The 26,089-nt window shown below is 41.9% G+C and overlaps 4 protein-coding genes across 4 annotated transcripts in view; 3 read left to right on the top strand and 1 right to left on the bottom strand.

The window, feature by feature from the left end:
• The first annotated feature begins 1,604 nt into the window (after positions 1 to 1,604).
• Positions 1,605 to 8,129, top strand: cdkl1 (cyclin dependent kinase like 1 (CDC2 related kinase)). Its single transcript, XM_084013517.1, has 9 exons — positions 1,605 to 1,962; positions 3,615 to 3,736; positions 5,151 to 5,223; positions 5,501 to 5,591; positions 6,211 to 6,411; positions 6,587 to 6,669; positions 6,761 to 6,817; positions 7,131 to 7,292; positions 7,896 to 8,129. Exons 1-9 carry the CDS (start codon positions 1,795 to 1,797, stop codon positions 7,995 to 7,997), a joined length of 1,059 nt encoding a protein of 352 aa, XP_083869643.1. The 5' UTR covers positions 1,605 to 1,794; the 3' UTR covers positions 7,998 to 8,129.
• Positions 8,130 to 8,644: 515 nt separating this feature from the next.
• dmac2l (distal membrane arm assembly component 2 like) lies at positions 8,645 to 11,443 on the bottom strand. Its single transcript, XM_084013518.1, has 5 exons — positions 11,380 to 11,443; positions 10,871 to 10,961; positions 9,889 to 10,097; positions 9,043 to 9,214; positions 8,645 to 8,912 (listed from the first exon to the last, which is right to left on the bottom strand). Exons 2-5 carry the CDS (start codon positions 10,957 to 10,959, stop codon positions 8,798 to 8,800), a joined length of 585 nt encoding a protein of 194 aa, XP_083869644.1. The 5' UTR covers positions 10,960 to 10,961; positions 11,380 to 11,443; the 3' UTR covers positions 8,645 to 8,797.
• Positions 11,444 to 11,564: 121 nt separating this feature from the next.
• l2hgdh (L-2-hydroxyglutarate dehydrogenase) lies at positions 11,565 to 17,682 on the top strand. The gene is made up of 10 exons (XM_084012859.1): positions 11,565 to 11,732; positions 12,810 to 12,925; positions 13,869 to 14,020; positions 14,128 to 14,259; positions 14,343 to 14,505; positions 14,596 to 14,630; positions 14,716 to 14,883; positions 15,546 to 15,703; positions 15,831 to 15,962; positions 16,099 to 17,682. Exons 1-10 carry the CDS (start codon positions 11,644 to 11,646, stop codon positions 16,292 to 16,294), a joined length of 1,341 nt encoding a protein of 446 aa, XP_083868985.1. The 5' UTR covers positions 11,565 to 11,643; the 3' UTR covers positions 16,295 to 17,682.
• Positions 17,683 to 17,902: 220 nt separating this feature from the next.
• The window catches only part of sos2 (son of sevenless homolog 2), a 29,592-nt gene continuing 21,405 nt past the window's right edge, over positions 17,903 to 26,089 (top strand). Inside the window, exon 1 of the mRNA XM_084012834.1 lies at positions 17,903 to 18,852. Coding sequence (XP_083868960.1) covers positions 18,769 to 18,852 — 84 coding nt within the window. The 5' untranslated portion in view covers positions 17,903 to 18,768. The remainder of the gene's footprint in view (positions 18,853 to 26,089) is intronic.

A 26,089-nucleotide genomic window follows, 5' to 3' on the forward strand; every position in this document is an offset into this window, starting at 1 on the left:
TCACACAGCTGTACTAATTAGTCTCAGTGAGACGGGACGACACGCCAACTTTAAATCTTAAACGTTTGTGATGATGTCAGAGATTTGGTTGTTTTGATCAGCAGCAAAAACAGCAAATGGACTCCTAAGGGAACTGCATCAATGCTAGAATGACAAACTGTTGCAGAGTGAGTGTTTCCTCTTTATTAATGGAGGTGGAGTCAGCTGTTTCTATGGGAACTGGAGTGGAAAAGGGAGAAATCAGTGGATACCGGACGTCAGGTGATTTCACCTTCAAAATAAAATCCAAACAATACCGCTAGCTTTACTTTTTTTTATTTTTTTACTGTTTTGGTCTACATCTACGTCTTTAAAAGCAGTTCCCTAATTTGCAATTTTAAATCAATTTCCCATGTTGTGTGCTGGATTAAACATATTTTAGTTAAAATAATAGCTTGGTATAATTTAAACTTAGTACAGTTATTTGATCACTTTTGTTACTTTGGATTGAGATGAATAAAACAAAATATAATCAAATAAATTGGTTATTACATAGTATACTATATACTTTTGATTTCTTGGAGGTAAATTCACAAGCTGCCCAGCAGTATATACACATTGTTTTTAAATAATAATAATTGAATTAGCTTCACATTTACCAAGTGCAATATTAAACTTATGTACGTGATTATAATCCAGCCTATACGTTTGTGCTTGTATATAAATTACACTCTTTAAATGCGGAAATGTCACCAGTTACATTATTTAAAAACTGGTATTTCTACAATCTGAGTACTTCTTCCACCTCTGCAGAACAACAAAATAACATTTGACAGACGATTAGCTGAGGTTTCGAGTGCATAGAGCATCACGTGTGTCGTGGACGTGATATGTTTTATTGTGAAGGCCGGGACCGGATGTTAGGGGTTTAATTCTCTCCGCCTTGACGCTTTAAAACGCGACGCTTCTCGCCTTGGAAGTTGAGCTTCGCTCGTGCAGCTTGTCGCTTGTTTGGAAGCAGCAGCTCCTCGCCGACTCCGACCGAAGAACATCTGCCAACATTTAACCGTAAGTTTTTAACATTTACGTTTGCAGACGAACCGAACAGGAAGTGATTTTACTGAAATGTGTAGATATTGTAATGTCAGCTGGCTTCACGAAGAAACTTTGCTCGCACCTCAGGATGATAACTAACTGTTTCATCATCACATGCAAACGTTTCAGTGTCAGTTGTAACCTGTTCATTCATATTTTTTGTATATATTTTTTAATTTTTTTGAATATTATTTAATGTTCAAACAAGTGCAGCACTTTGATTTGTATTTTCTCTCTCTGTCTCTCTCTCTCTCTGTTGTTTGTTTTCGCTCCACATCCCCCCCCCCTGGGAAATGACCTAATATACTTTGCATTGCAAATGTTTTCCTTGAGCAGTCTGGCTGTCGGGAGACAGGTGTAATGTTGCCTCAAGCAACTAAATCTATCTTTACTCAGTTTAAGAGGAACCTGCCCATCATTTATATTTTAGAGTTTTGATTAAATTTGTATTCTGGTAAGAGTCTGCAGAGGTCAATCAATCTGGTTTCATAGCAAAGAAACGACCAAATCCAACTAACATCTAGTTCATGTTTAAGAGGAGCATCATTGTGTCTTCTCCAGATAACACCCAACCTCCACACGGCCCAGTTTGGATCCTCATTCGGGATTTAATCAGTGGACTTTTCCATAAAAGTGGTTCCTCCTGGATCTCACACCCTCTTTCCAGACTCCTGCCTCCACCTTTTTGTTGGGTGTGTGTGCCGGTCCAGCCCCCCGAGGATGGAGAGGTACGAGAAGATCGGGAAGATCGGAGAGGGCTCCTACGGCGTCGTCTTCAAGTGCAGGAACAAAGACACGGGGCAGGTCGTCGCCATCAAGAAGTTTGTGGAGTCGGAGGACGATCCCATCATCAAAAAGATCGCTCTGAGGGAGATCAGGATGCTCAAGGTGACAGACGTGAATCCTTCATCTCTCCTGTTCTTCTCACATGAAGCTCTTCACCTCTGAGTCCACCTTCGCTGCAGCAACCTTTTCTATTTCTATGGGAACCAGCAATGGTTTAGTCGAGAAAGAAACGCTGATCAGGTCTCGATTCGGAGATCAAAGTCACAGATTTTGAGATAAAAATTATGAGATTTTGGCTAATTAAGTCAAAATTATAAGAGAAAAAATAAAAGCAAAATGTGGGTCTATCAATAAAACTATAAGTAAGTTTTCCTTACTTCAAAATATAGTTTACCGTCTTCTACTCATAATATGGATCGGTGTATTTGCTGGAAATACATTATAAACCTATTATATGATCCATGTATCTGTTTTTTTTCTCTCCACATTTGACCTTTTCAAAGATGCAACATCCTGCTCTGAGTTTCTTGTGTTTTGTTCTGCCGAGCTGCAGGAAAGACGACGTGCAGTTAATTCTGCAGTCTTTCTGTTTCTGTAGCTGCTGCAGAGACAAACGAGCTGCGTTCAAAAGAGGTTTAAAGGTCACGAGCAAGAGATGCACAAACCCTGCAGGTTCACGACTCGGACACTTTTCCCCCTCGTTTGGTTTAAAAACGTTGAAAGAAAGGCTTTCAACCAGTTTCTTGTATTAATATGTGGTTGTATGATAACTGGGCCGGTCCAGTCGTTAGTGGATTAATTAGTCATGCGGTGGGTGGGAGTGTTAGCAGTCTGCTGGACACCAGGAGCTCATAAATAGGACAGGACGAGGACCGGTTGTCAGGGGCAACAGCATGTTTATAGCCATCTGTTAACAGTTTAGTGTGTTTGATGAGAGCAAACCACCTCAGGTCTCTAACCACCAGGACTCACTGGTTCACCAGGACTCACTGGTTCACTGGTTCACCAGTTCACTGGTTCACTGGTTTAATGGTTAACTGGTTTACTGGTTTACCGGTTCACTGGTTCACCGGTTCACTGGTTCACTGGTTCACTGGTTTAATGGTTAACTGGTTTACTGGTTCACCGGTTCACTGGTTTAATGGTTCACCGGTTCACTGGTTCACCGGTTCACTGGTTTACCGGTTTACCGGTTCACTGGTTTACTGGTTTACCGGTTCACCGGTTTACTGGTTTAATGGTTAACTGGTTTACTGGTTCACTGGTTTACTAGTTCACCGGTTTACTGGTTTAATGGTTAACTGGTTTACTGGTTCACTGGTTTACTAGTTCACCGGTTTACTGGTTCACCGGTTTACTGGTTTACAGGTTCACTGGTTCACCAGTTCACCGGTTCACTGGTTTAATGGTTAACTGGTTTACTGGTTCACCGGTTCACTGGTTCACCAGTTCACTGGTTTAATGGTTTACTGGTTTACCGGTTCACTGGTTTACTGGTTTACCGGTTCACCGGTTTACTGGTTCACTGGTTTAATGGTTAACTGGTTCACTGGTTTAGTAGTTAACTGGCTTACTGGTTCACCCGTTTACAGGTTCACCGGTTTACTGGTTCACTGGTTTACTGGTTTACTAGTTCACGGTTTACTGGTTCACTGGTTTACCGGTTTACTGGTTCACCGGTTTACTGGTTCACTGGTTTACTGGTTTGTGTGGATGTTTCTCTGAGTTTTCTTCTGTGTTTTTTCTCTCTGCAGCAACTGAAACACTCCAACCTGGTGAATCTGATCGAGGTGTTTCGGCGCAAACGCAAGCTTCACCTGGTGTTCGAGTACTGCGACCACACGGTCCTCAACGAGCTGGACCGCCATCCCCGAGGGTGGGTGTGTCTCTGCAAGTACACACATATATATATATATATATATATATATATATATATATATATATATAGGATTTTAGTTCTCATAGTCGTGTATTCTAATTATTTTAGAATGTGTTATAATAAATAACACATATAATAAATACTGTTATGATGTGATTATTCTCAGTGGTCATTGGGGGAGTGAAGTAATACAAGCAGATATAATATATTACACACTGGTTATGAGTCACTATAAGTGGTGAATATTTGCTTTTAGTAAAGTGGGGAAAAAAAAGATTAAATATGCAGGAAAAACACACACAATGTTATATAAGGAAGTAATTACCTCATAAGTCATTCTAAAATGCTTTATAATGTATTTTTGGCTGTTGTGTTGAATCATTACACGTGCTAATAGCTATAATTACACAGTGCTATAAGGAGATTTATCCTGAAATATTCATGATAGATTATAGACACGGGCGTCGCAGGTTGAAGCTTTAGAGAGCTGTATTTGCGATGCAATAAAACGGACACATTTCTCTACTGAAGGCCGTTTCCTTGTAATAAAGGAGCACACGGCTCCGTTGACTGGACCGACATGAACTCTGAGATAACAGAATAAATCTGAGAGCGGTGGTTTTTGATTTGAAAGCTCTGTGTGCTCTCTGTAATCTCCCCTCTACGACTCCGCCACACTGTACACCGTCTCCCGGGGAAGCTGACCCGCCCGCTGGGGAATGTTTACAGTGATGCTCTCCCACAATGCATTGCAGGCGGGCGGAGAGCTGTCGGGACTCCACGGCCACTTACATTTACACGGAGTGTTTTCGCTGTCTGGTCCCCCCCCCCCCCCTCCGGTCCTGGCCTGCAGCCTCCTGGACACAGAGGGTTCAAAAGAAGAGACGGGGGAGGAGATGGTTATTGATTGCCGGTCACAAGGCTCGATTTAGCCATTTCCCCGGCAACACTGATGGATGACGGTCCCTGAACCAACAAAGACTCAGTGTTGAACATCCGAGGGGACGCTGGAAACTAGACTGAGGGGGGAGAGATCTCTGAAAACATGATGATGATCAATAATCCACACTTCTGTTTTCTGATTATTCCATTTTCCCCCAGAATCCCTCAAACCCAAACTTAGTTCTACAGCTGTGAGTTAAATATTCAGCTCCAAGGACACCAGTCTGTTAGTCACACAGACGTCTGAATATATTGGATATAATGCTGTGAACATTTGTAGAGATATTCCTGATCCCCAGCGGATGGATCTTACTGACTTCAGTGATTAATCAATTCATTGGTATTCATAAGTGTATACTTATTCCCACTCCTCCTGAAATAAAATAAATAAATAAAGCTGTTATTCACGTATGTTTTGGCATGTTTGAAATCTGGATGTAAAAAGGTGGATTTGCTCCTTGTCTTGCAGAGTCCCGGAGCACCTCGTGAAAAGTATAACCTGGCAGACGCTTCAAGCTGTGAACTTCTGTCACAAACAAAACGTAAGGAACTGGATTTCCTGTCTCTTCATATCAACAAGCTTCCCTTTCAGCTTGTTGTTGAATTCCTCTCGTCTCCTCCCACCAAGCGTTCTGCTTTTATGGCTCCTTTTTTTTTTTTTTTTTTTACAAGAATTCCTTCCCCTTGGCTGACCAGCAGTTAATGTATCACCTAGACACAACAAATGCTCCGAGGGGCCCCGTTTTAACGCCACCTTTCACTGCTCCCCCCCTTTTCTTCTTCTGTGGTGAGTTTAATTTGACGTCTCTGTTCCTGCAGTGCATCCACCGCGACGTCAAGCCGGAAAACATCCTCATCACCAAACACCAAGTCATCAAACTCTGTGACTTTGGCTTTGCAAGGATTCTCAGTAAGTCTGAAGACTTTTAGCAACGCTCGTCACATGTTTGACAGCGCCGCCTGGTGGACGGTGCATTCAATGGCGCTGGATTTCGAGTGTTTTTAAGGCTTCGATGCTTCAAAAGCTTGTTTGTTTCAGGTGTGCAGCTGCAATTGTTTAAAATGGAGAAGGATTCTGTGTGTTGATACTAGAGCTGCACTTAAGCAATGCTTTTAAATATATATAAAAAATTCCACAACAAAAAAACAACAAAAAAAAAGGAATACATTATAATTTGTTTATCATGAGGAGCTCTATTCATGCTTCCAAAAAATATATAGAAAGTTTACCAAACTCACAGTCTCTTAATAACGATCTGAGATGAAAAATTTAAAATAATGGTTATAAATAATTCTAAATATTGAAATAACTGAGGGGTCTCATTGTCAATTATAAACAAAGATAAGAAAAAGCATTTTTTGACACAATGGGGCTTTAGAGTTAGATTTTCAATAGTTATGATCAGGGAGGAACCTTCTTTATATAAGAGAGACCGACATTAACATTTGATGACATAAAACCAGAATATTAGACTTTGGTGTTATTTTTTAACCCTTATGTCATGTTTTTCTGTGTTTGGTGCCACCAGCTGGTCCTTGTGACTACTACACGGACTACGTGGCGACTCGTTGGTATCGGGCCCCCGAGCTGCTGGTGGGAGACACCCAGTACGGCCCCCCGGTGGACGTCTGGGCGATCGGCTGCGTGTTGGCAGAGCTGCTGTCGGGGATCCCTCTGTGGCCCGGGAAGTCTGACATGGACCAGCTGTACCTGATCAGAAGGACTCTGGGTAATCAGATCAGTGTGATGAAATCCTGATGCATAGATTATGTTTCATGCAAGTTAGTCAACACAAAACATGCAAACCACATCTTGATGAAACTCCCAGGATGGGATGAAATTGTAAAATATCTCTAAATGTGTAATACAGGATTCATTGTGTTCATCTTTCCCGTCCTCCACAGGAGACCTGATCCCTCGGCACCAGCAGGTCTTCAGCAACAACCAGTTCTTCTGTGGCGTTTCAATCCCAGAGCCACAAGAGATGGTGAGACACACGGATTTATATTCATATAATAAGCAGTAAAATCACAAGACAAACTGACGTTTTGTCTTTTTTTTTTTTTTTTTTTTTTTAGGAACCTTTGGAGCAGAAATATCCAAATCTCTCCCATCAAGCTCTGAGTCTCATGAAGGTAATGATGTCATGCCTATGAGTGTGTCATCTGCTTTGTGTGTGTTGCAATAGGCTCATGCGTTTATAAGCTTTGTAAATTAAAGTTTGGAGCCATTGAATTGTGCGTGTTTCACCACAATTCTTATTATTTGAAGATGCACGTATTTTGAATGTTTTCATGCGTCAACGAATCAGAAACTACGTGCACATGTGCTCCTTTTTCCCAAACAACCAGAGTAAATAAATACTCCATCGTGTTTACTTTCTTGCATAACAGACAGTCTTGTTTCAAAAGATCTGAGTCTCCCGTCTCTTGTATTTGGATGGTTCAGGGTTGCCTGAGGATGGACCCGTCCGAGCGGCTGACCTGTGAGCAGCTCCTCCAGCATCCGTACTTCGACAGCCTGCGGGAGAAGAGCGAGAGCAGCTCCCGAGAGCAGGAGCGCTCCAGCAACAAGAGGACGCGCTTTCCTCGCAGACACCTTCCTCCGGGGGTCAGTAGCCTTTTAAGAGTAGAGACTGGACTTATAAGCCCAATACGGCGCCACATTTAGGGCTCATGTCAGTTTCATCTTCCAGTCAACCATCCAACGTCGTATTGTGTTTTCTTTGAAAGAAATTCTGTGACAAACAATGGATGTACGACGTGTACATTCTGTGAGTAAGAAAATAGAAAAAAATGTCAAGTATAAGCTTCAAAATATTGACCGTATAGGTCAAACTCTCAAACCTTTAACTGAGGAATTGAAGCTTCCTTTATTGGCAGATTGTGTAGAAACCATGTATTAATGAAGAAAAAGGGATAATTTATAATAAAAAAGGATTGAACCACATGAGGAATGTTCTAGTGCTACTTGTTAAATCAGGACTCAACCTAGCAGATAGACTCTCAACATTTAAGCTGATTGAATAAGTTGTGTTGTTGTAGAATAAACTAAATAAAACTGCTTTCTGGAGCAGCATTACCCTAAAAAAAAAAAAAGACACATTTTTAAATAATCTGCTAAAAAAGTGAAAGTCTTCAATGCGTTGGTTGTATTTGACCCCCAGAAGGAACTCTCTCTCATCCTAACTGTTTATTGAACCCCTCCATCCAGTATTTACCCCAGCTGACCAGCAGCAGCATCTTCCCTGCCTTGGACAACAAGAAGTACTACAACAACCTGCGCAAGTTCAACTATCACCTGCCGAACATCTGAGCGTGAGCAGAGCACCCCTCCCCTCCCCTCCCCAACACCTTCAACGAGCAGCGTTTTCTGAGACTCTGGTAGCTCCTTGGTTTTTAAAACGGAGGGTTTCTGTTCATCACGTGTCGGGTGTCGATACTGAGCCTATGCACTATTTCCCGTTGGTTCTACGTTTTCAAGCTGATTTTGTTGTATTTTGTACAGACGTGTAAAGACAAGTAGACCGAAGGTCAAACTACCATGTGCTACCTTGCCTGGTTTGCCAAATGTATTGTTTTTTTTTTAATATAACGATGGACTATTTAAAAAAAAAAAAGTGACTTTTTTTTTGGTAGTGAGTTTAATGTCTTGAGTAAGTTATAATGTAGAACACAAACTATTTATTGACGTCAGGAGTGAATATTCCTTTAACCCACATGTACTAGCATAAAGCAGTAACTATACACACACGTTGTGCTCATCGTCTCTTTGGTGCGAAGGATGTTCACAGCCATCTGTCCTCAGATATTTCACAAATGCCAAATTGATCTAAAGAGAAATGTTTTAAAAGGCCTTTTTCCTTTTTCACAAATAGTTTTTCCTCTTTGTACCAACATATGGAATAACCTTTTAATACGGTGACGTGTTGAATATAATAAACAGATTTGTTCAATCTATCAAGAAACACTGGTGTGGACAATATAACATGCTCTAAATTTTCTCCATGCTGCTGTTCTCCACACACATATGTTGGACTATGCAAGCTCTTCAGCCCTTAGGGCTTTTACTTTGAAAATCTTAAATACAAATTAGAACAGGAAGTTGTTTCTCAATCAGTCCAGGTCCAGCGATACGTCCAGACGTGGAAGTGCTGTCTGTAGTCTGTCCACTGTCGTCTGTCTGTCTCTGATCCCGGGAAGATCACTGAGGAACAGATGCTCCAGATTCCTGTGTGGAATTAATTAATTCATTAATTATTAATTACAACCAAGAAACGACTAAATTAATGAATCTGTGTCAATGAAAAATATTTCTTTATGTCAATTAATTCACCGTATTTCAGTCAATAAATGCTCACTTGAGTTTGTGCAGGGCGACGACGCCCTTATCCGTCACGTTACCACACGACACCACCTCCATCGTGGTCAAACTCTCCTGCAGATTCCCTGTGGAGCTCAGCCGCTCCAGGCAGGCGTCCTCGATGTAGATGCACTTCTTCAACTTGATTTCCTCCACATGTTGCAAACCATCTAGAAAAGCAAAAACAGCCTAAATCAGCACATTCACCACCAAATAAATCCACGTGGACTCTGGCACCAAAGCGTGTGTGAGGTCACAGACATTGTGTGTAAAACATCCCGACCTCTTGCGTCACTTTTTGGATAATCAGTCTGGGAGCGATGCTCTTTCACCTTCTTGTTAACACAGAGGGGAATCACTTTCAGGTCAACGGTTGAGGTCAAGCTCATGTTAACATAGTTAATGCAACATTTACACTTTCTGAGCATGGCTTTAATCTTTGATTTGAGCAGGCCCTTTAGTCCGTCAATCCAACATCGAGAGGCCTGGGCATGGAAACCTAATACTCTTCAGGTGCTGACCGTATTATTTCTGTTACACAGAGTATCGAAGGCCTCAAATGTCTGATTGATATTGTTGCGTTTCCTCATTCAGACTCTAAAATATAAAATAACTGTAAATATATGACTTTGTTAATGGTAGCATGTAGCGGTGCTGATTGCCGAGTGTCTGACTGAGGAAGTAGACCTGAAGCGTTCAAGAAATTCTTTGTATTAAGTAAAGAATTTGGCCGTTTTTGCCTTTGTGTTTCATCTTTTCCATCGCCACATGGAGGGAAATGGAAATGAGAGTGTGACCAATCACAAGGACAAGAACACGATATTCTTCACGCTGTAACACTGACCCAGGTGGTCAAACCCTCTGTACATGATGCAGGATTCGGTGGCATCTATCGCCTGGATCTTGTATCTGCCCAGAGGTCCAGTTGGCAGTCCGTTGTAGTCGTGCTGCCAGCGATCGAAACCTTGAAACCGCACTTTGGCACCGCATCTCAGCAGCCACTCTGCTGCAGCTCGGTCCGGACCGACGGCCTTGATCCTCTCGTAGTCCACCCTGAGTGAAGAGCAACACTCCGAGTACCGAACAAGATCATGACATTTGACGGTTTTAACCTGAGCAAATCACACATTTATTTGCTATTTATGAAGTAAAACACCATGATTGTAATAATGTAATGTGATGATTTGCTTGTTTTTACAACTAGAATACTTTTGGTTGACATTTTGACAAGTGTTTATTGTATAAAAAAGGAAATTACAAGATAGAAAAATTGCTAATTTCAACCCTATATGGTTAGGTCACTAAAACCAGGGATTCTCTGGTCTGAGCAAATTCATATTGTGAATATGAGATTATGGTTTTATTAAAGATGTAAATGTAAAAGATGTTGTTGTAAAGGCAACAAACAGTGGCACAGACCACTTTGCAGAATCAAATAAATATATTACATGTGCACATTATGAATGGTTATTTAGCAAACATGAGACAATCTTGATTTTCAACTTACTTTGTCATTTAAAGCAGAACAACATGTAGTCATTATAACAATGTTCGGTCTAATGCAGCCTCCAGGAGATCATACAGTTTAATCAATATTATAATTTCAACAAAAGCTGAGCTTACAACCATTGTGAAGGCTTGAGGATTTAATGTACCTAATATACACTTACACACTTATAAAGTGTACTTACAAACAAATATCACATATGTTATGTATACTAAAGTTAAATTGGAGGGTTTAGTCAATTGTGAACGTGTCTGTCCGTGCATTGCTGTGCAGCTATCAGCTCACACGCGCAGCTACGTCATTAATGACGTCGTCTCACTTGTTGAAGACTGCGTTGAGCCAGCCCCAGAAGTGTCTCCGCTGCTTCTGACCCACAGCAGCCTGCACCGCCCTCGATAGAAGCCTCATGTCTGCAAAACAAATACAGAAATGACATGACACTCTCGTATATTTTTTTCCAACAATATTTTTTATTGAACTTTTACATATATTTCACTTATACAGACAACAATCAAAACAATAACATCCATAAAAAAAAGACATTTTACATACCACACACATTTAACAAACTAAACCAACTAAAACACAAACACTCAACAACATATATCAACACAGCAGTTCCAAGTTGATTATGCGCTCTAAGACATTTACATTTATGTCATTTAGCGACTTACAATAAGTACATTTGTCAAAAGAAGGAAACAAAGAAACCACAACGTATCATTGGCGATAAGGTAAGAGCTAAAAATAGAACAAGACACTCTCATATTTATATTAAATTACTATAATGCGACTGAAACTGCGACACAACGGATAAAATAATCTCACCTGCCCTCCAACAGACAGGATTGTTTACATTCGAGAAGCCGCCATTGCTGTACCCTTTAACCTAGTGACGTGTGGAAAACGTGCCTTCTCATTGGCCGGACCGCAGCGTCGCCTGAGGGTGTGGGGGGGGCGTGGTCACGTCTCAGATTTCCGGTTTAGCAACAGGGAGGAGGAAAGCTAGAAACACAAGTTCGTGGAAGTTTTTTTGTTGATGTGAGAGCAGCAGAATGAAGCCGTGAGTTGCTGTTTTAAAACGCGGGGACGATGATACGGACACTCAGCGGGGCGGCGTTCAAGGCCGCCGCGGCCTCGGCGCAGCCGTTAAGGGACGTGACGACCAGGCGGCTGCACAGGTGAGACGCACGCACCGAGCGTGGTTTCTGTTTCAGCTTCATTAATAATGCATTTGACTCGATCCCGGTCGTCGCCAAGGACGTCCCGCTCCTGGAGCCCCGGGTCGCCCTCTGCACACCGCCCGCCACCGCTTTGTTTATGCACACGACCCACTAACCCCACTAAAATGAATTGTCTTCCCTCCTCAGACGTCCTGCAGAATTTATTTTTGAACTGCTCCTTTTTTTTTAAGGTATGCAGCAGCATGTGTTTCACATCAAGGCACTGACCCTGGAGCAGCGGCCCCGCATCTTATGTAACAGAGCCCCCTCTCCAGGCTGCTTTCAGTAAACTTGACATACAGATGTCTCATAATGATTTGTTGTTTTGGCAACTTCACTAATGGTGTAATAATGAGACAAGCAAGATATCAGAAACCTGTTTCATTACAGTTTTAATGGCTTTCACGTTGAAAGAAGAACAGCTGTTAATAAAATAAAATGCAAGTTCAGGCACTCTCATTACACGTATCTGACTGCAACCTGAAGACAATCTGTGAACGTTTGCAGATACAGATAGTCGGGCTGCTCCCAAACATGTGTTTTCTTAGCTCAGATTTATGGGTTTTGCCTCCAGAAATGAAAACAATATGTCGACTATTCCCAGCGTCCCTTGAGAAGGCATGCTGATGTTCTGTTCTTGAACATTGTGTTCTTCCAGCTCCCTGCAAATGCTTCCTGAAGTGAAATCTCGTGGGAGATTTTGACTAAGTTTGATATCCTTGAACTGCTGTTTACGCTCCGAGCTCGCCCACCGTATAGTTGTTCGTGGTTATTAGGTTTATGAAAAGATTTCCTCGTGACAGAGCTGGATTTTCTCTTTGTAGATTCAAATAGTCTTCACACACTTGTATCATGGGTTTCCCTAATAATCGGTTTCAAAGGTCCATCGGCTGCTCGTGTACAGTTGGACGTTGAACCCAGTGACCCAAATATTCTGTTCTGCTTTGTACATTTTGCAACCTGTAAAGCTGGTTTCCTTATCAGCAATAATCTGTAATTTGACCTGCGGTAACCTCGCTGTCGTCTGTGTTTCAGCACGTATGACGTGGCGGTGGTGGGGGCCGGCATCGTCGGCCTGGCGACGGTCAGAGAGCTCATTCTGCGACATCCGTCCCTCAGCTTCGTTCTGCTGGAGAAAGAAAAAGAGCTTGGTGTGTTGAGTCTTGAACAACATGTTATAAAAAGCTGTTTTTGTCAGTGATTCAGTTACATAACGTCCAATTTTTGGTTTCATGGGCTCCAGAGATTTTGATCTGAGACAGATTAATGACTGGGAGGGTAAAGGGTCAAGTATTAGCTTTCATTTTCTTTTTTTTCAAGAAAATAAAAGATTAAAGTTCATTTTAATGTCCTGCCAGTCTAATTTGGGAGCCGTATAATCCACTTTCGTTAGTGGCGTTTGAAGTTCTAACTTTAACATTTCATAAATGCCTCACTGGTGTACTTGACATTTTGGTCCTCAGAGGAATAGTGCAACATTTTGGGAAAACACACACACACACACACACACACACACACACACACAATAAAAAGACCACTAAATAAAATAAAACAAAAACACTATAAATAAAATGTAATAAAAAAAACAATAATGCAATTTTAAGAAAGTGTATTTATATCTACACATATACATGCACACATTCTGAATGATGAAGAAACCCAACATGTTTACATCCCAACATTAACATATATTAGTAGTTCAAAAATGTCATTCTGTGTTTTATTCCTTTTCAAGAACCTACTGATGTTTATTGATGATGCATAATAATGATTCCCTCATCCTAAACATTATGCTTAAAGGAAAACTACATATGCCATAAATGTGAGTTTTAAACGGATATCCACAAATAATGCTGGTTTCTCGTGATTTTGCACCGGTATGAAACGGCAACGAAGCACATGTCTGCTCGGTTTGAGAGTAGCTTGGTTGACGTGAACTGAAGAATCCTACCATGAATATATTGATTATTGCAGGTTGATGACACACGATGGAAAAGCCTAATTATATATCTTTGTATGGGTCCATGAATCTTTAATAAAGTCTCTGTCTCTCCTCTTGTCCTTTCATTTCTCTGTCACTTTCTGTCTGACCAGCTATGCACCAGAGTGGGCACAACAGTGGAGTCATTCACAGCGGGATCTACTACACGCCCGGGTCCCTGAAGGCCCGTCTGTGTGTGCGAGGAGCCACTTTAGCCTACGAGTACTGCGAGAAGAAAGGACTCCCTTACAATAAATGTGGCAAGGTCTGCCTTCGTTTTTCAACCGGATAAGATACCAACATTACAGTTAGCATGTGATACTGTCGGGAGCTGCTATATGGATCACAGTGTCTGTCTTGGTGTCGCTGCAGCTCATCGTGGCTCTGGAGCAGGAGGAGATCCCCAGGCTGAAAGCGCTGTATGAGCGCGGCATGCAGAACAACGTGCGTGACCTCAGCATCGTCGACGCCAAGGGAATCCGAGAGCGAGAGCCATACTGCCGGGTAAGATTCTCAAGAGAGGCTGTCGTTGTACCAACAGAGGAAACGATGGCAGTGAGGGTCTTCATAGTGTGTCGTCCTTGAAGGGTATAATGGCCTTGGATTCCCCCTACACCGGCATCGTGGACTGGAGGATGGTGGCTCTCCGGTACGGCCAGGACTTCGTGGAGGCAGGCGGCACGGTGGTAACTGAATCCGAGGTCAGTGACATTTCCATGGTCACGGAGGGCGCAGCGGGCAGCACTGAAGGTGATGAATAGCTTCTGAGCGTTCATAATTAATCTGCATCTTATTTAAAGTCCACCACAATACGCACGTCTTTGGTTTGTTTGTTTGCAGGAATGAAATACCCGATCGCAATCCGAGACAAAAAGGTACGACGGCGGCCGGTAAACCCATCACAATGTGGAGATGGTGTTTTGTTGTTTCCATCGTTTTGCATGGTGTTTGTTTTTCCAGGGCAACGAGGTGCGGTGCCGTTACGTCCTGACCTGTGGGGGCCTGTACTCGGACCGCCTGTCGCGGATATCTGGATGCAGTCGGGAGCCGCGAATCGTCCCGTTCAGAGGAGATTACTTGGTGTTGAAGCCAGAGAAACACTATCTGGTCAAGGGAAACATCTACCCTGTAAGTCTGCCAAAGAACCGTATGACCGACGTTCACTTACGTAATCCACATAAATCATTTGACCTGCAGATGTTTTTCCTCGCATACAATCAAGGTCTCGACTCCCCCTGCAGCTGTGCTGGTTAACTTCAAATTGTAGCGGCCCCAATCGGCAGAAAGAGATGATTATTTATGATGATTATTGTGCTTCTTGGAATATTTTTTAAGCATTTTCTGCCCTATTTAGTCATTAAGGCTGCAGATAAAAAAAAACCTTCCAGGTTCATCAACAAATCCAAACCCTGGACGTTGCAGGAGGTTTCTGCAAAGACAATCTCACCCATGGGGATTTAAATAAATATTAGATAATACCGTAACTTATTAGAGTTACTCCACAAAAAACCATTGTGGTAAATTTCCAGATTCAAACTTTTGCTTTAAAATCATCAGAAGCAGGTAGAGGCATGAAGTGAAGTTGCTTATATGACTGAGTGCATTGAGTGTAATCTTAATCTTACATTTGCTATTATATTATATTAGTTGTTTGTATTCTGTCACCTTGATCTGCTCCTGATCACGGTTTAAAAATACACCTCATATACTGTTATTGGACTGATTTAAATAATGCACACACACTTCATTGTTTTGCTACTTCATTTTGATTCTATAAAATATGCACGCAGGTCCCTGACCCTCGTTTCCCCTTCCTTGGCGTTCACTTCACCCCGAGGATGGATGGAAGTGTTTGGCTCGGCCCCAACGCCGTCCTCGCCTTCAAGAGAGAGGGATACAAAGTGTACGACTTCAATGCTCGAGACTTTGTGGACGCCATCTCGTTCAGGTAGACAGAAAATGTTACCTGTTCATATTTTCGTCTTTTCGTAGTGACCTGGAACTGTATTTTTTTTCCAAAAGGGAAATAGATTCTGGTGGAAGTATTTAATCTTTTTTTTTTTTTTATTCTGCAGGGGCCTTCAGAAGCTGGTATTGAGGAACATACAGTACGGGATCGGAGAAATGTATCGAGGGATTTTCATTAGTGCTCAGGTTAAAATCCTGCAGAAGTACATCCCTGAACTTTCGCTGGGTGACGTGCTCAGGTAGAGCAATAATGCAAAAAAAACAAATGCATGCACACTACACACTATATGTATCAAAATGAGTCTATGACGGTTTATAGGACAAGTCATGTGGTTCAACGCTGTTTTCTGTAACCCTGGTTTGTTTCCTCTCCAGGGGTCCTGCAGGAGTTCGAGCTCAGGCTCTGGACCGAGACGGAAACCTCGTGGACGACTTCGTGTTTGACGGCGGGGTCGGGGACGTGGGCAGCCGGGTGCTCCACGTGCGCAACGCCCCCTCGCCGGCGGCCACCTCCTCCCTCGCCATCGCTGAAATGGTTGCCGACGAGGTGGAGAAACGCTTCGCGCTATAGAGCAACGCAGTGAAGGAAAAAGAGAGCCAAAGTAATCCAGCTTGAGGTGGCAAAGTGAATCAATCAAGCTCTCACTACCTCAGCATCACTGTCACCGTGAAGACATTTTATAACAGGTCAAGCCTTCATTTACGGTGGTAAAGAGTGCTGTTTTAAGTTGTATAATATGTTAATTCGCCACCTTTCAAGATAAACCAAATCATTTCTGAGCTACATTTACAGTCCGTAAACAGCATGATGAGTTGCTGTTAGTGAAAATGTAAAGCATTGGAGAGAGAAAAAGGGTCCAACTTGAATAATTTCACTTTGAACATACCGTACTGAATGTGAATATAGCCTTTTAAAGATTGACGAGCTTAAAGCTGGTATGGAATGTTTTTACTTTACTTTTAGAAGCCATGTGTGTTTTTATGAATCTGTGTTTTTACTTTGCAAGCTCAATTTAAATATAAATCGGTTTCAGTTCAAAAAGCTAGTAGTTCATCATTAATTGTGAAACGATGATGATATTCAAGTTCTGTGGTAACAATCAATGTGAGAAAGCTGGGTGTCTTATTTCTTTAATTGTTGAAACGTTTCATGTAACGCACAATTGAACCATGCACAACACACGATTTATGGAGAAATATTTTTGGGGGTTTTTAATTTTGATATTAAAAACAATTTGAAATCACATCAACACTAAATATTTGACCACATTTACATTGTTTTAAACCGAGATGTTTTATACATTGTTTATGTGTGTGAGAGTGCTGGTTTCATGTAATTCTGCTTGCATTTGCTCTCTGTGAAGCCTTCGGGAGCTAAAATGTGTACAGATAACGTTCCTGTAAAATGCCATTATTGCATGCCATTTATTGACAAATGCATAACATGTTGTTTTTTCATCATTAATACATATTTTATACATATATATATATATATATATATATATATATATAATACATATATTTAAATAGATATAAAGTACCAGTGTTTGTGGCTTGTGCCATATTACTTTTAAATATAGGCCACATATCTATGGTATATTTTTACTATTTAGGAACATAGTTGGGATGTTTGGCACAACTTCTACTCATTCCAATGGAAGTTCATGGAATTATAAGAAAAATATTATGTATAAATATAATAGTATTAAGTTGTTCTGTATAACACCTTTTTTCTTTAACCTTTTGGTGCTTTTTGTTTTTAGCAGTTTCCATTCATTCCTTTAATGAAGCACTTATTCGGTGTGTCCACAAGGAGGCAGAATCACAGTAATATCTCAATCTATACCTCAATCTAACAGAATATATCTAATTGTGACGCTTTTGAGAAATCTTGTCGATTTTTTTTTTACTGGGAATGCTTGTAAAATTACAATTAAATAAAATATATATTTGCATCTACTCGTCTTATAAAATGCGTTCCTTCCAAATGTGTTTTTTGTGAACAGTTACACCATGAAAGTCGATATGTTAATTTTTTTTTAATTTATTTTTTTTGCAAGATCTGTGTGTTTTCTTCAAACTATGACTCGTTTTTTTAAATATGGGACTACAATATGCAATGAGACAGAAGTCCAGCCTTCGTTTCCCCCCTGTCCAATAAAATGTGAAATTACGCAGCGTGCGTGCCTGACAGCGGACGCGCGGCGCAGAGAGCAGCAGCAGGCAGACAGACAGGCAGCGGAGTTGGTACGAACATCTTCGACTTCTCAAACCAAAAAAACACCTCGACTGCTCTTCAAGCTGCCCCGCTCCCCGCAGAAATGCCTCGGACCCGTCGCTGTTTTTGGGTGGATTAACGTTGGATTTAGCTCCCGATCACTCCGTGGGGGAGACAGAAGGAAAAAAACGAAAGATGCCTGGACGTGAAGCGAGCAGCGCAGGAGAAAGTGTGCCTTGTTTGGAGCCGAACGGGTCGTGTGCCACAACATAAAACTCGGAGCGCATCAAGGCCAGCGGCAGCCTGTAGCACCAGCTAGCTCTCGGCTAACGCTAGCCCGCTAACGTTACAGGTGTTCAGGCAGCAAATAACCAAACATAACTTGTAGCTGTAGTTAGCTGGCAACGAGCTGAGCTCCCATGTCGTGACGTGACACTGAACTTAATGTGCCTATTATAAGCTGTTCGGCAAACGCCAAGTAGCAAGTATAACACTTAACAACATTGTTATTAGCCATTAGCTCCTGTTAGCCGCTGTCCCGTGTTTACAGCAGCAGCGGGCTAGCCCCGCTAGCCAACAAGCTAGCGAGTTAACTTTATAGCTACATGTGCTTGTTTGGTGTTGTAGCTGATTTTTCGCTGTTTAACCCGACTCGACTTGGTGGTTTAGTGACATTCTTCATATTTGCGAGCGAGGCGGTGTGACTTTTTTTCCCCCCCACTCCACCGTGCCTTGCCCTGGACTGACCCACCCACAAGGACTATCTATCCGGGGCCGATGCTGACAGTTCAGCCCGGATCACGGCAACGCCAGGAGCCGCTACAGCGATGCAGCCCCAGCAGATATACGACTTTTCAAGTGACGAGAACAGTCACAAATGGAGAGGCCTCTTCGTGCAAGCGTTACGGAAGGTAACTCGGGTGTGATCACTACACTCATCCTCACAAAGTCACTTAACTGCCTTTTTCCAAATACGTATTCCCAAACAGTCACTTGTATGGGTTATCGAGGCAATGTGCTGGTTTCCTTTCTAACCCAGACAAGGTGCCACATTTAGTATTATCAAGAGCCAAAAAACTCATTCATATTATTGATATTATCATGAGAAACGCGGCCAAATATCCACACATCCAACACATTTCATGGAAACTAGTTTTGATGCTCACTTATCATTACAGCAGTCATTTGTCAATGTTGAAATTGCTTTCCTAATCTTCTGTGGCTTTTGAGGTGTTTACACTGTTTATTTAATAAGTCTCTCACCCCAAATCCCCTTATTGACCCCCCCCCCATGTTTTTTAGTGTTCCTTGTGTTTTTAAGGTAAAAGAGCAACACTAAACCTCCTAACCTATCTAACCTCCTATTTTAAATGCAACCGACGCTGTCCTGGGACTGCTGGAAGGCTCTTTCAAACATCATTTGATGTGTTTGTGTTTTTCTGCCAACCTCCTTTTTTTTTTTTTTTGTTCCTTGTTTGGTGGAACAGCAAAGATGTCTCATCCTTGCAAAGTAGAGACTTTTGGCAGCTGTTTTGTGATGCTTACGTGACAAGTTACCCTCCCCTTTTTCCAACGAAATGCAACTTAATTCTCACTAAACCTAATTGAAACTTTCAGGAAGGCAAACATTTCCATTTTAATGTCCGTTGTCAGCAAGACTCAACCGTATCAGTTCCTTTTTGCCTGTCCCTCTCTCTTTTTCTTCTTTTTTTTCTTCTTGCATCATCTTGGCTTCTCCCTGTCATGACCAGGTTTAGTTTCTGTTTTCTGACCTACCCCCATCCCCCCTGCCTCCGTTTTCTGCAAACTCATGACAGTCTGGTACTTTGTGCTTACTGAAAACACAAAGGCATCACAGCTCTTTTTGATTCACTGTCAACTTGTTTTCGGATCGCTGTTGCATTATGTTATTTGCAGAGCCGCACTGTTTGGAGACTGGAAGATGCACTAAGCTCAGCAATATGCTTTCCCTTTGGAAGTGGGTCAGTGTGTGAACCCACAAAGTCCTGCAAAGATCCTTTCATATGTTTACATTTCCTGATGTGGTTGGAGCCCAAAACTAATGGGTTAAGAGAAGGACAGAGATTGTTGCGGGAAAGCTTTTTTTTTTCTTGTTGCACGACGTGAAGATGGGCACATCTTTTGCTTAGTTTTTATACTGTTGCAATACCTGCACTGTGAGGAAAAATAAGCTCATGACGCATGTTAAGATGGCACCGTAAAAAGTGACCTGTAGCAGCTTTCAGTGCACCCAAACAGCAGCAAGTATGAACTGTCTGTGTTTGAACATTTATACATTTTGAAACCTCATCTCCCCCCAAAAAAGTGTATCACTGTAGATCAGTATTTATTGTACAAAGTACTTATCTGTCAGTTGTTGAACTCGAGACTTGAACTAACATGACATGTGTTATATTTTTATAATACACAAAGTTACATAACACATACATAATACAACGGTTGAAACCTCTCAGCATGTGGACTTATTTGGACAGAGATGCTGTTTAGGATTGGAGTTCCTGAAATAGATGTAGTTGTTTGTTTTTTCAAAGCATGAAAGAAGCATGTCTGCACTCCAAAATAGATTTTTCAGCCTTACTATTTTTTTTTTTTTTTTGCGTTTCGCTTGAAGTTGTTTAACTACCCTCTTTGTTTAAAGTGCGTCTAATTAAGTGTCTACTTTCGACTTTTGCTCTGAGATCAGTTATTGGCACATGCAATCAGCTCTTCCTTCCCCTTTTTGTAGTGTTTTTTTTGTTTTGTTTTGTTTTTTAGGCAAAGTAACATCCAGTTCAACAATCAAAATCATTCCTCAAGCTCTTTTTTATTTGACTTTCCATGATCCAAACAGGGATTTTGTCCCTATGTGCAACAAGGCTCCCAACCTTGTAAAGGCAGGGACTTTCATCAAATGATGAAAGACTTTTTTTTTTTATGTTAATTATAGTAACACAAAGTACATACAGAAACCTTCTGTGGAATTAGCCATGTAGCAACACTGTGTTTATAAATAACACAGCCCTTTTTCTGTTCAGTTATCTGGGACACAGTAGCGATGGTGCGATGAATCAGGTGAAACCGAGAGAGCAGGTGGTAGGCCGTGGAGCCGCCGTTTCATTGTCTCAACTTGTTACACAACTGCCGGAGGGAAAGCCTGTCAGAGATTGACGCAAGAGAGGTTTGTTATGGTTTTGACAGACTGTGTGACTCGCTGTTTTTCACAGCTGTCCACCAGGGGGTTTCCTCGTTAGGAGCCATGGTGGATGACTCCACGCTTGGGAATGAGTTGGGATTGTTGTTTTAGAGGCAGGTTTATGGGAAAACCTGTCGATAGGGAGACACTCCTCGGAGGCGGAGCAGGGAAGTCGCTTTGTGATCAGCCAGGTTAGTTTAAGAAGTGCCACTGAGGTGAGACGACAGCCAATATTTACTGGCTGCTGTTAAACTGGACGATAGCAGAGCTGAATTTATTCAAAATTCTTCTGAAACTATCAATCAGTCGTTTAAGTCATTTATCAAGCACAAATGACGGATCTGTATCTCTATCCTCAAATTTGAGGATTTTCTGCTTTCTCTGTTTTTATATCATCATGAATTGGATTTTTAAATTGGGAATTTAAAGTCTCAACAATTATTCATTGAGTTGATGCAAGCACTGTGAGCACTTTGATCTCAGAAAAGCAAGTTTAGGTGCACATCTGGAATGACGAGGTGCCTGGTAAAGGTGTGAAGCACCTGAGACTTGGACCTGGGGTTAAGACATTCACCACAAACCGCAATTTCCCAGTCAGCTGTGGGTCTTTCTCTTATTTCCTGTCATCTCGCCAGTACTGCTATCTGATAAAGGCTGACAGAAAATACTAGACAAATAGGTTTGTATGAACTGATGGAAAACAGTAAATATGTGTGTTTCTGTCCGTGTCGCTGACATTTCACCATGGAGGAGTTCAATCGTTGTCTGCGAGCTGCGTGTCACGGCTATTCTTGATCGCCGCGGCTCGTGCCCGGTGCTATGCAAGAGGGTCATTTAGCCTCCGACATGCCGGTGTTGATAATAACTGTGCATTCCCCAGGTCTGCTGTTTCACTGGCGAGAGAGAAAGGCCAGAGCGTCGCTGGGTACAGTTTCATTCCATTGCCATGTTGAGTTAGCGCGGCGCGGGTGCTGCCGAGTTCACAGGGCTTCACAGGCCCAACATTTAAAGTGTGTGTGTGTGTGTGTCTGACGCGTTGACTTCACAATAGGCCACTTACAGCTGAGGTCTTTTTTTAATTTTAATTTTTATCAGTCGCTCTTTGATCCACTTTAATCCAGACTAGAATCGGGTGCTCCTCTTTACGAGGTCCAAGCTTAAGAGTTCCCAAATATCTAGAATATCTTAAAGTTTTATGAGATTTAGAAAGCGTCTGGTACCAGAAACCAGTATGTTTATTTTCTTTTATTTTTTTATCACCCCATATCTCCTCTTTGATCGTTAGGCAAGCTGGATAAAGAAACTTTCACTTTTAAGGACTGGCTGACCGGGTGACCTGAAGCGACCATGCTGTAAGCTAGACAGGGAGCGTTATACGCTAAATGCCAAAATCAAATACACATGAAATTGGATCCTTTTTAAGCTACAGGATGTTACAAGTTAACTATAGTAGACAACGTCTTCAAAGATGGATGTGTATATATATAATAACTAGTGTGGCTTGATAAATGCAACCTGTAACTAATTGTATCCTCCTACTTTCAGAGCCGATGTATTTTGTGTTGTATTTTAGGGTTTATGCCTTTTTATTAGCAAGTTAACAGTTGAGTTGTGACAAGAAATGAGGGGATCAGGAATGATATAATTGCACCAGGGCACACCTATTTAATCTAAAAAAAAACATAAAGCAACGGTAGACTGTTGGTGCTTCACCCTTAGCAGCTATCGCCTTTTCAAATCAAAGTTGAATTAAAATATTAGAGAGCAAGCGTCGTCCTCTGCACCCCGATGGTCTAATGCAGCACGTCGTCAGGTCTTTCAGATGAGCTTTGTGTGTTGATTGGACAGGATGTTCCTGGTAACGGGTTGCACTTCCTGTGCACCAGCCCCGGGCCGCCCAGAGTGGGGCTGATTAATACACACACGTTCTCCACCCTTCCTAGAATATTGAATCAAGTCTTTCGAACATCAGTTCGTCCTCGGACGGAGTTCAGACAGAGGATGGATGCAGGCGGCAGGCAGGGGTCACTGGGTCGGGTCAGACTGGGGTCACGGCGAGGCCGCGTGCGGTTGACGGCACGTCCACCAGCCATTGTCTTGATGATGTGAATGTGATGAGTGCTGGCTGAATGTCAGCTAGTGTGTGTGTGAGTTTTTACTTCCTTCTTGTGTACACACATGTTTATTTGTGTCAGTGTTTCTGTTGTGTGTGTGTAAGGATTACCTCTGTTTAAGTCTCTTTGTCTTGGTGTGTGTCTTGTATGTCTGCACCATGCATCTTTTGTGTGTTTTAATGCGTGTGTGTGTGTGTTTGTGTGTGCCTGTTGTCTCAGAGTTGATCTCTGGCTGGCCTATGGTTCCCCAGACAGTCTGGTTGTAATGGCAGATGATGTCATGGCATGAATCACAAACAGTGACACATGCTCGGGTATAATAACAAGCCCCACCCCCACAACACACACACACACACACACACACACACACACACAGGCCACATTACCTGCAACCTGAGCCTGATGCAGCCCCATATACACAGGCAGGAGAATAATCAATTGAATTAGAAATGTTAACCCTGTATTAACACCGTCCTGCCTCTATTATTACTTCCAACTTTTCTGTTCTTTTGCCACCAGCACACAACACAACACCTGATCCCCCCCCCCCCCCGTGTGTGTGTTTGTGTGTGTCACAGTTTTTTTCTTCTTACTATAGTGTGAGCTGAATGACGAGATGAGCTGTATGCACAACAAAGTTACTACACAGATTCAGAACTAATTCTTCATATTTTCTGTGCATGTATCAGCTGCTTGCTACGTCAACAAATTTGTGTCAGTTTCCCGCGAGTGATATTTGATGATGTCGCACTTTCGGGGTAATAATATCTTCTTTTGAGGTAAAAATGTCCGTGGTTCGGAGATTTGGAGAAGTGCTGTGTGTACTTTTTCCACTCGAACGATCAGACTTTTTCCCCTTAACTTTCATTTGTGAGCTGCACAGTCTGCTCCATTGTTTTTTCTGTCAGCCCTCATCATTTCAGCGTGTTGTTGCAGAGCATGTTTAGCTTATGTTTTAAGATATTTTGGGTGAATATACATTGCAAAACTATATTTATGTAATAATAATTTGATGATGGTGGCCCGTTCTGTAAGCAAAGTCCTGTGTGTTATCCTTCTGACAAGTCTTCAAACGGCTTGTTTTGTGATGACAATAAGCCTGGGAGACTGTTTTTTTGTACAAGATACTTTCTTTTTTATTATTATTGTTTTAATTAAATTTTTATTTATTTATTTTTGTTTATTCGTCGATTGGCAATTTTGATAATAAACTGTATGAGTAGTTTTTTAAAACAAAAATACTAAGCGTTCTCTACCTTTCTGACATTTTATGGACTAAACGATTAATTACATTATTGGACAAGAAAATAAATGCAATATATTTGATTCAATTTCACTCTGCAGATGGATCGATACTATAAATAATCACAAGCTGCAGCCCTGTGTCTAATTCTCACATTTATGAAGCTTTAACTAAACATGTATAACAACATCAAAATTGTTATCAGCTGATCTATTAATTAGCTAATTGTTTCAGCGCTAGTCTAATGATGCTGCAGCGCTGCTGATGGTGCAGGTATACTGGTCTATTGTGTCCTTTTTACTGACGATGGCATTTATTATATTCGTGGGTCAGTTTCTGCTCGGTGTGTGGTCCACTATTTACACTTCAACTAGAAAATGATATATTTATGTTACTGTACGACTCTGAGGTTAAAACTCAACCAGCTGGAAGTAGTTTCTGTCTGTGAATCCTGGTTTTCCCTCTTCTGGTTTTGGCTCTGCTCCAGTCTGGGTGTAGTTTGAGGCTGCTGCTGCTGCTGCTGCTATTAATGCTGCTGCTGCTGCTATTAATGCTGCTGCTGCTGTTAATGCTGCTGCTGCTATTAATGCTGCTGCTGCTGTTAATGCTGCTGCTATTAATGCTGCTGCTATTAATGCTGCTGCTGCTGTTAATGCTGCTGCTGCTGTTAATGCTGCTGCTGCTGTTAATGCTGCTGCTGCTGTTAATGCTGCTGCTGCTATTAATGCTGCTGCTGCTATTAATGCTGCTGCTGCTGTTAATGCTGCTGCTGCTGTTAATGCTGCTGCTGCTGTTAATGCTGCTGCTGCTATTAATGCTGCTGCTGCTATTAATGCTGCTGCTGCTGTTAATGCTGCTGCTGCTAATGCTGCTGCTGCTGCTGTTAATGCTGCTGCTGCTGCTGTTAATGCTGCTGCTGCTGTTAATGCTGCTGCTGCTATTAATGCTGCTGTTAATGCTGCTGCTGCTGCTGTTAATGCTGCTGCTGCTAATGCCGCTGCTGCTATTAATGCTGCTGCTGCTGTTAATGCTGCTGCTGCAAATGATGCTGCTGCAAATGCTGCTGCTGCTACTGCTGCCCCCTTGTACACGCACATCAATACCTCTCAGTCTGCTGCTGTGATCTGCTCCCCCCCCCCCCCCCCCCCCCTTCGCTCTGTGAGAGTAGAGAACAAGGCGAGGGAGGGGGGGGCGTTGAGGGGGGGAAAGGGAGAGTGAGCGAGCGCTGGGACTTCCTGTACGCTTGCCTTTCCCTCCTTAATGGAGCTGACCCATGAAACTGAACACCTTAACATGGCACAGGAGGATGTGCATGAAAGCTTACATACGGTCGAGATACCTCTCATTTTAATGTCCTTGCCAATTTATTGATTCATCTCAAGACTTTTTATTAATTTACCAATTATTTAATCTGTAAATACGCACAATTTCCAAACGCCCAAGGTGAAATTGTTTGTTTAACAGTAAAAAAAAAACTAAAGATACTAAATTTACATTTGGCGACAATTGACTAAATATACTAGGCGAAATAATTATTTTCATTATCGATAACATATTTTTATTAATTAAAAAAAATGTAGATATCAGAAGTGTGAAAT

This window comes from Eutrigla gurnardus (assembly GCF_963514095.1).
Source record: "Eutrigla gurnardus genome assembly, chromosome: 7".
Classification (NCBI taxonomy): Eukaryota; Metazoa; Chordata; class Actinopteri; order Perciformes; family Triglidae; genus Eutrigla; species Eutrigla gurnardus.

What these genes read in the sequence shown, in the direction of transcription:
- cdkl1 (XM_084013517.1), top strand. Translation starts at nt 1,795, where the DNA reads ATGGAGAGGTACGAGAAGATCGGGAAGATCGGAGAGGGCTCCTACGGC. An exon ending in GGGAGATCAGGATGCTCAAG is followed by an intron (nt 1,963 to 3,614) that starts GTGACAGACGTG and finishes TTCTCTCTGCAG; the next exon opens with CAACTGAAACACTCCAACCT. An exon ending in TCCCAGAGCCACAAGAGATG is followed by an intron (nt 6,670 to 6,760) that starts GTGAGACACACG and finishes TTTTTTTTTTAG; the next exon opens with GAACCTTTGGAGCAGAAATA.
- dmac2l (XM_084013518.1), bottom strand. Translation starts at nt 10,959, where the DNA reads ATGAGGCTTCTATCGAGGGCGGTGCAGGCTGCTGTGGGTCAGAAGCAG. An exon ending in CTCAACGCAGTCTTCAACAA is followed by an intron (nt 10,098 to 10,870) that starts GTGAGACGACGT and finishes CTCTTCACTCAG; the next exon opens with GGTGGACTACGAGAGGATCA. An exon ending in CAGAGGGTTTGACCACCTGG is followed by an intron (nt 9,215 to 9,888) that starts GTCAGTGTTACA and finishes TTGCTTTTCTAG; the next exon opens with ATGGTTTGCAACATGTGGAG.
- l2hgdh (XM_084012859.1), top strand. Translation starts at nt 11,644, where the DNA reads ATGATACGGACACTCAGCGGGGCGGCGTTCAAGGCCGCCGCGGCCTCG. An exon ending in GGAGAAAGAAAAAGAGCTTG is followed by an intron (nt 12,926 to 13,868) that starts GTGTGTTGAGTC and finishes CTGTCTGACCAG; the next exon opens with CTATGCACCAGAGTGGGCAC. An exon ending in CGCAGCGGGCAGCACTGAAG is followed by an intron (nt 14,506 to 14,595) that starts GTGATGAATAGC and finishes GTTTGTTTGCAG; the next exon opens with GAATGAAATACCCGATCGCA.